The sequence below is a fragment of the Panthera tigris genome, chromosome D1, assembly GCF_018350195.1.
Source record: "Panthera tigris isolate Pti1 chromosome D1, P.tigris_Pti1_mat1.1, whole genome shotgun sequence".
NCBI lineage: Eukaryota > Metazoa > Chordata > Mammalia > Carnivora > Felidae > Panthera > Panthera tigris.
In genome coordinates this window covers 106,259,226-106,267,040 of record NC_056669.1, presented here as the reverse complement: position 1 = coordinate 106,267,040, position 7,815 = coordinate 106,259,226, and the positions used below count along the sequence as shown (strand labels likewise).

The following is a 7,815-nucleotide window of genomic DNA, read 5'->3' as shown; positions in this document are numbered from 1 at the left end:
GCTTCCCATCACCTTAGCGGACCCAGTAGATGAAGATCTGCTGGGGTGGGGGGGGGGGAGGCGGTGGAAATGACCCCCCCCCCTTTCCCACCCCCAACCCTGCTGTGTTAGGTAATTTTTTCGGTGACGAATGCGAAGCTTTATCTCCGGAGGGTGGCTGTGAGGATCAGTTGGTGAAAATCCTGCAGGACTACAGAGCCTGGAGCTGTTTCTGGAGCTGTGCAGGATGTGGGCAAGGAGAGAAGCATGGCTCAGTAAAAAAAAAAAAAAAAAAAAAAAAAGCTCCACCAGGGCCTTGATGTCTTTCTTTTGGTAACAAAATTCTCTTACTTAGGGGCGCCTGCTGATCTGAGGTTTGTGAGTTGGAGCCCCACGATGGGCAGAGAGATTACTTAAAAATAAAATCTTAAAACAGAAATTATCCTTAGGGAGAGAACTGGAAAGGACATATACCAAAGTGTTGCAGGGAGGCCAGCCCCGATGGTGGCTTACCCTCGTACTTTTTTAACCCATACTTAGGAGCATGTGAAGGTCAGGTCTGTATCTCCTTTTCCCTTTGTGGCCCTGGGCTTGGCACAAGTGTAGCACATAATGAATGAGGGAATTCTCCCATCTCCTGGCACCGCCTGGCACTCCATCAGCACCAGGGCCCCCCAGCCCCCAGAGGCTAAAAGTCGTGCGGCTCCAACCCGAAAGCAGGGCCAGCAGTGGAGCGAACAGAGCCGTAGGGCCGAGACTCAGTTTACCCAAAGTGACGTCTCCGGCAGGTCGTCATGGGGCTGACATCTCCAGCGGTGACAGACCCCTTTAGGCACTTCAGAAATTTTAGTTCTGGGCCCCTCTTCACAAACGCTTAGGGGATAGGCCTCCTGTGCTCCAGATCGCTTAATATTTCCCATGGCTCCCGAAGGGCTGGAATGGTTTCCCTGTTTTAAGCTGTTGGTGCCCGTTAAGTCGTAAACAGTTATCAGTCTTGCCTGTCTTGTTCACTGCCCCGCGCCTAAAAGCGTGTTGGCACACAGTAGGTATTGGGTGGGCGAATGAGTCTGTCGAGGGTGACTTCTTCAGCGGATCGCTGGATCCCCAGGGAAAAGCATACAACCCACCTCTAGATAATAAGACCCTGCATGGCCTCCGCACCCTGTAATTTGGATCTCTAGGAATCGCCTTTGTTGTGGGCGACCAACCACACGCGAAGCAAGCACCTGCTCCTCCAGCCGGTCCTCGCGGAAGGACCCCAGGCTGCCGCGCCCCTGACCGCTTCTCGGGGGTCCCTTCTCTCCGCATCCTGGGGAGCTGGGGCCCCCGAGGCGTCCGGGGGCTTGCAGCCAGGGTCCGCCCCAGCGCTTCCCAGCCGTGGTGGCGCCCGTCCCCAGGTGCCCGACCCCCCGCCCGGGGTCAGCGTTCTTCGCCTCCTCGGGCCGGCGGGGGTCCTGGGGCTGCGTCAAGGGCACCCCCAGGCCTCCGGGGGCCGGAGCCTGAGTCACGGCGGCACACGCCTTCTCCTCCCGGCTTGCAGTCTGGGGCCCCCTCCGTCCCGCAGCGTCGGGCCCCGGCACAGCTGGCTCCCCCCGTGTCTACCGCGCGCCCCCTCTTCCCGGCCTGGGTCTCTGCGGCCCCCGCCCCCGGCCGGCTCCGGGGCAGCTTCGCCCGGTCGGCGCCTCCAATGGAGGAGCCCGAACTCCCGGCGCTCCGGGGCGGCTCCCGCGGGAGGGGGCGCGGCCGCCCCCGCGGCTCCACCCTCTCGGCGGGGCCGCGGCCATCTGGGGCCCCTGCCAGTCGCGTCCGCTCTGGGGCCCGCGCCCAGCTCGCGCGGGCGGAGGCGGCCCCGGCGGGGACCCGGGCCTCCCACCGGGCGATCCCCGGCCGGCGCGGGTGCAGGGAGCCGGGCGCTGAGATGCCCCGAGGGGGCAGCGGCTGCGAGCAGAGCCCGGGTGGAAGCGCGTCGCAGCGGACGCGGGCTCCCCTCGCCACTTCGGTGACCCTTCAGGAGCCGGGACCGGAGCCTCGGAGGCGGCGGTGCGGGCCCGCGAGGGCGGCGAGGTCTGTGCTCCCAACGTCCGGGGCGGGCGCCGGCTGCGGAGCCTCGGGCCAGCTCGTCGCCTCCCGCCTCTCCCCCCCAGCCCCCCGCGAGCTGGCAGGAGGAAATAGCGCGCGGCCCCTTTAAATTTACCCAGGAGCCCTTAAAGGAGCCCCAGGGGCCCCAGACAGGAGTCCCCACCCCGGTCCAGCCCGCGCCGCCGAGCGAGCAGCCAGCCGTCCGTGCGGCCAGCCGCCCCGTGCATGCGCCCCGCGCCCCGGGGCCCCGAGCACCGAGCGCCCCGCGCGGGCCGCCGCCGGCCCCGCGGCCCCGCGCCCCGCCGCCCCGGGGCCCCGCTCCGCAGCGCAGCGCATGGAGCCCGGCGGGGACCACCGGAGCCGGAGCGGCGGCGGCAGGGGCGGCCCCGGGCCAGCAGCGGCCTCGGCACGGGGCCGACGGCTGCCGCCCGCCGGATCGAGCGGCGGCGCGGAACCCGAGGAGGACGACGGCGGTAAGAGCTGGGGCCGGCGGCTCGGGCGGGGGCCCCGGCATGGGGGAGGGGAGGGCTGCGGCTCCGGGCTCCGGGCCCCTCTCCGCCGCCGAACAAAGGGGGGGACGCGGGCAGGGCGGCCGGGGGCGCCACCTGGCGGGCGCGGATCGCGGCTGCAGGGCCAGCGGGGGAGCCCCCCGCCCAGCTCCCGGGGTCCGCCCGCGGGGCTCGGGCGGATTCCCTCCCCCTTAAAGGGCCCCGCGGCCCCCGCCTCAGAGACCAGGCCGAAGGGTCCCCAAAGGGCCTGGCCAGGCGCCGTGGGGCGCGCGCTGTAGGCTCTTGGACTTGCGCCCCCGCCCCTTTCTCTTTCAGACTCCCAGGTGGTCTCCCTTATCCGGCTGTCTCTTAAAAGTCTGCCCAGACTATGGGTCGCTTTCGGGGGGCTTTCCCCTAGAGGAGCTGAGCTGGGAACTCCGCTGCTTTAAGTCGCGCTGCTCCTCCCCTCCTGTGGCCTTGCTTGCAGACAGGAATCCTTTTTCTTTTTCCCCATGTTCTTTCTAGGAAAGAGCTTGGCTTGCGCCTCGGGGTGGGGGGTGGGGGGACCCACCACTACCTAACCCACCGCGGGCAGTTTCTAAAGGGATGGGCTCGCTCACAAAGGCAGATACCCCTCCCGTCCGCGCGTTATCGCCTCCCTTCTTTTCAGAAAATTTTGCCACAATTTGTCAGCTATAGTAGGACCAGCCCGTCCTCCCCGTTCTCTCCCAGAGGACACTGTTTCTTCATTCCCCTGCTGAAGGGTCAGCGCCTTAAGACCCGTGACGGTTCTGTCCAGGCTAGGGAGACTCTGCCCTAATCTTCGAGCTCCCCTCCCAGAAACTCCCCATCCCCTTTTGTTTTTAAAGAATCTCAGCTCCTCCCCTTTTTTGGGCTCTTAAAGGGCCAATCCACCTTAGACTAGCATAGATCCAGCGCTGGAAGGATGCTTAGAGACCAGCTAGCCATCCAGTGCCTTTTCAGACAAAGAGGCTTAGGCCCAGAGAGCCACACGACCTATCAAAGATCACAGAGCAAGTTACCGGTGAAACCATACTGGAACCGAGGTCTCTGACTTTGAAGCCACTGCTTTTTTTCCTCTGGATCTACCGAAATCAAAACAAGCAAACACCACAACGGTGACAGGAGTCCTCTCTGGTCCTGTCTTTTGTTTCTCTGACCCTGAGATTCTCCAGAGGGAGCATGACCACACTTGTCCATTCAGCTTATGTGGCCAGGAAACCCTTTTCTAAATAAAATAGGGTCCAAACTGCAAGGAAGGTGGGGGACCGCTTCGGGTGTCTGCCTGTTTGGCCAAAGGCAACACCACCGGGGTAGTGTGCTGTGCTTGGGCCTCTCCAGTGCCTGCCCCTTGATTGCTGGGCAGTGGCCGGCTCTCTGCCAGAGCAAAAAATAAATCCCCAGAAAGACTTAATGGGCTCCAGTGGGTGGTGGCCACTCCCTTCCGCAGAATCTTCAGTAGCCACTTTGGTGGCCCTCCTGCCGGTCCCCTTGCAGGGTGGTCGGCTCTCCCAGACTCTAGGGAAGTCAGGGTCCTAGAAACTCCTTTCCCTGGAGGTGTTGACAGCTTTGTCTTGGGGATCCCTCCCGTGGGTGCCTGTATTTGGGGAACCGACGATGCTTAGCACCCCCAAAATGGGACTCTCAGAAGGCTGCATTGGAGGCATCATTGGAAAAAGGGGGAAGATCTTTGGGTGGGGCCCTCCTGGCTGGGGCCTCAGACGGGTGGGTCCTGTGTGCAGCCCTGGATGCAGACAGATGCCCCCTTTGTTCTTCTCGTCCCACTGCCCGCTCTGCTCTGGCCGGAACCGCCCCGGCGTGCTGCTCTCCTGGCTTCGCTCTTACAGCCCTCCTCCAAACAGGGTGCCACAGAGAGCCAGCTGCCTGCTTGGCCTTCACCTCATTTTTTAAAAAAAAAGTCAGAGCTCGCCCCTCGCATCCCTTCGTTCTTGGCCCTCTCTTAAAGGGTCCTCACTCTTCATAAAGGGGCCAATGCTTTGACTCCCGCCTCTCCCACATCCCTCTAGTTGCTGTTGCCATCCTTTTCCTGCCCCTGAACGACCCTTCCCCCGCCTCCCTTTCTCTGCAAAATCCCAGCCTGGGTTCTTTCCCTGGAAATCGGACATTGAAAAACTGTCTCCCTTTCCCCCCCCCCCCCTTCAGGGCAAGATCTTCAGCTGGAAGGGGGTGCCTTGGGGTCCTGGGGGAGTGCCCCCCTGCCCTCCTCCAGGGCCAGGGGACCGGCATCTTCAGGCAGGAAATACTCAGACCACTGTGAGGCCCGGGCCTCGAGGCCCGGAAAGAGCCGCATCCCCGGCCGCGACCACCGGCGCTACTACCACGACCACTGGCGGCTGGAGTACCTGATGGACTTCAACCCCGCCCGGCACGGCATGGTGTGCATGGTGTGCGGCAGCTCCCTGGCCACCCTCAAGCTCAGCACCATCAAGCGGCACATCCGCCAAAAGCACCCCTACTCCCTGCATTGGAGCCCCCGGGAGAAGGAAGTCATCAGCAACAGCTGGGATGCCCACCTGGGGCTGGGGGCCTGTGGAGAGTCTGAGGGCCTGGGGGCCCAGGGGGCTGAGGAGGAGGAGGAAGAGGAAGAGGAAGAGGAGGAGGAGGGGGCCAGCCTGCAAGCTTGCCCGCCCAAGGGCCCAGGTAACGCAGGACTTGGAGAGGCAGGGGCGGGGGTGGCAGGTGGGGCCGGGCCCCGGGGCCCGGGTGGGGCCGCCTCCCCAGGCAACGAACGGATTTTCCTGAGCCAGTCACTGCTCTTTTTTGGGTGGGGTCTGCTTACTGCCCTTACCGTACAATACTGGGGGAGGGACAGTGAGGTGAGGGGGTCTCCCGCATCCCCCCCCCAGAGAGATTCGGCGTTCTGCGGATGTAGAAGGTTCAAGGAGACTGGAGGTGGGGGGATGGGCGGGTGGGGGGGAAGGCTGGGAGGAGAGGGTGCTGGAAAGGTCCGGCCTGACAGTGAAGTCCGGGGAAGGGGCCAGAATCTGGGTCTCCCGGAGGAGCGGGTGGGGCTTCGGGTTTGTGTGCAGGCAGGTTCGGAGGTGAAGGAGTCAAGGCATGGGGGGAGAGGGCGAGAAGGCCGAAGGTTAGGCAGAGCCCGAGCGAGGGAGAGGCTTGTGGAGGACCTGGCTGCCGCGGGGAGCTCCCTGGATCGCCAGCATCTCGGTTCCTAACCTCGCTCCGACCCTTCCAGGCAAAGCCCCAGCTGGTGAGGGCGGCCGATGCCAGCGGCGAGGGGGCCCAGTGGCACCCCGGGCTCGGCGTCGTCGGCGCCTGTCAGCCTCCCGGAGGGCCGGGGGCAGCAGGGGGCTGGGGGCCCGGCGGCTGGAGCGGAGGCTGAAGGAGTCCCTGCAGAACTGGTTCCGGGCAGAGTGTCTCATGGACTATGACCCTCGGGGGAACCGGCTGGTGTGCATGGCCTGTGGCCGGGCACTGCCCAGCCTGCACCTGGACGACATCCGCGCCCACGTGCTGGAGGTGCACCCCAGCTCCCTGGGGCTCAGCGGCCCCCAGCGCAGCGCCCTGCTGCAAGCCTGGGGAGGCCAGCCCGAGACACTGTCTGAGCTCACTCGGTCCCCACCAGGTGCGAGGCCCATCCCTGGGCCGAGACCCCCCTCCCCCATATTAGGGCTGCAAAGTGGGGCCTGTGGCCAAAACCGGGAGGGACTCCTCTCCACACCCACACCCACACTCACCCACCCGCAGACAGGCACACACACACCCACACCCACACCCACACCGGCTGGGGCTTCTAGACAGGGGCTGGGGTGAGGACCCCTCTGCGTGGGTAAGGGCAACCCTGCCACCAGGCTGAGCCCCTCTCCCTCACCCCTTCCCCAACAGACGACGACCTCGTCCCCCAGGACCTGACCAGAAAGAGCCGGGACCCCGCCCCCACTGCCGGAGCCCTATCCTCTCAGGATCTCAGTCCCCCAGACGTAAAAAAGGAAGAGGCTGGCGGGGTCCCTGAGAGGCCCGGGCCGGCAGAGGAGGAGGAGGAGGAGGAGGAGAAGGAGGAGGAGGGCGAGAGGGTGGGGGTCCCGGGCCGGTCGCCGCGGGGCCGTGACCACCGCCGCCGCCACCAGGAGCGCTGGCGGCTGGAGTACCTCATGGAGTTGGACGGCGGCCGGCGCGGCCTGGTGTGCATGGTGTGCGGGGGCGCGCTGGCCTCGCTCAAGATGAGCACCATCCAGCGGCACATCCGCCAGCGCCACCCGGGCTCCACGCGCCTCAGCGGGCCTGTTAAGGCCCTTATCGCCCAGGAGTGGAGCGAGCAGGCCGCTCACCTGCTGGCCCTGGGGCTGCCCTGCCCCGAGTCCCCCAGGGACCCTGCCGCCCCCGGCACAGCCGCAGCCTCCGAGGAGGGGGGAGGGGAAGAGGAGGAGGAGCCGGAGGAGGAGTGGTGGGGTGAGCTGGCGCAGGGCCAGAGCAGGTGGCGCGGGAGAGTGGGGGCAGGGACCCGGGCCAGGCAGGGAGCGAAGGCTGGGAGTGCCGGGGTGGGAGGGGGTGGGGAGAGTGGAAGGCTGAAGGGGAGGCCGGGGAGGATGGGCCCGGAGGGCCGAGGCGGGCGGTCGTGGAGCCGAGACCCTGGACGCGGTCGGCTCGCCCTCCGCCGGCTCCAGTGCGGTCCTTTGTCCCTTCCTAGGCGACGTCCCGCTCTCCCCAGGGGAGCCGTCGGAACGGCCCGCGGAGGAAGAGGACGACGACGAGGACGGCCAGGAGCCCGGGGGACTCGCCTTCCCGCCGCTGCCCCCGCCGCCGCCGCCGCCGCCGCCTCCGCCCCCGCCCCGCAGCCGAGAGCAGCGGCGGAACTACCAGCCGCGCTGGCGGGGCGAGTACCTGATGGACTACGACGGCAGCCGGCGCGGCCTGGTGTGCATGGTGTGCGGGGGCGCGCTGGCCACTCTCAAGGTCAGCACCATCAAGCGGCACATCCTGCAGGTGCACCCCTTCTCGATGGACTTCACGCCCGAGGAGCGCCAGACCATCCTGGAGGCTTACGAGGAGGCGGCGCTGCGCTGCTACGGCCACGAGGGCTTCGGGCCGCCGGCTCCGGCGCCGCGCGACGGCGGCGCGGACCTCAAAGCGGGCGCCATTTGTCGCGCGTAGCGGGCTCGCGGGGCGGCTCGGCCCTGTGCTCGGCCGGCCCTCGGGCCGGGACGCCCAGCTTCCCGCGGCACTGACCGCCGCAGCTGCCCCCCCGCTGGCCGGGCCGGGCGGAGATAGG

The 7,815-nt window shown here is 66.3% G+C and overlaps 1 protein-coding gene across 2 annotated transcripts; it reads left to right on the top strand.

Annotated features, from left to right (window-relative positions):
• Positions 1-2,392: 2,392 nt before the first annotated feature.
• Positions 2,393-7,815, top strand: ZFTA (zinc finger translocation associated). 2 transcript variants are annotated; one of them, XM_042958139.1, is made up of 5 exons: positions 2,393-2,531; positions 4,731-5,228; positions 5,782-6,171; positions 6,432-6,995; positions 7,234-7,815. In XM_042958139.1, exons 1-5 carry the CDS (start codon positions 2,393-2,395, stop codon positions 7,695-7,697), a joined length of 2,055 nt encoding a protein of 684 aa, XP_042814073.1. In that variant the 3' UTR covers positions 7,698-7,815. The 2 variants fall into 2 exon arrangements, with proteins under 2 accessions (XP_042814073.1, XP_042814072.1); XM_042958138.1 differs by having other exon boundaries at positions 6,432-7,815.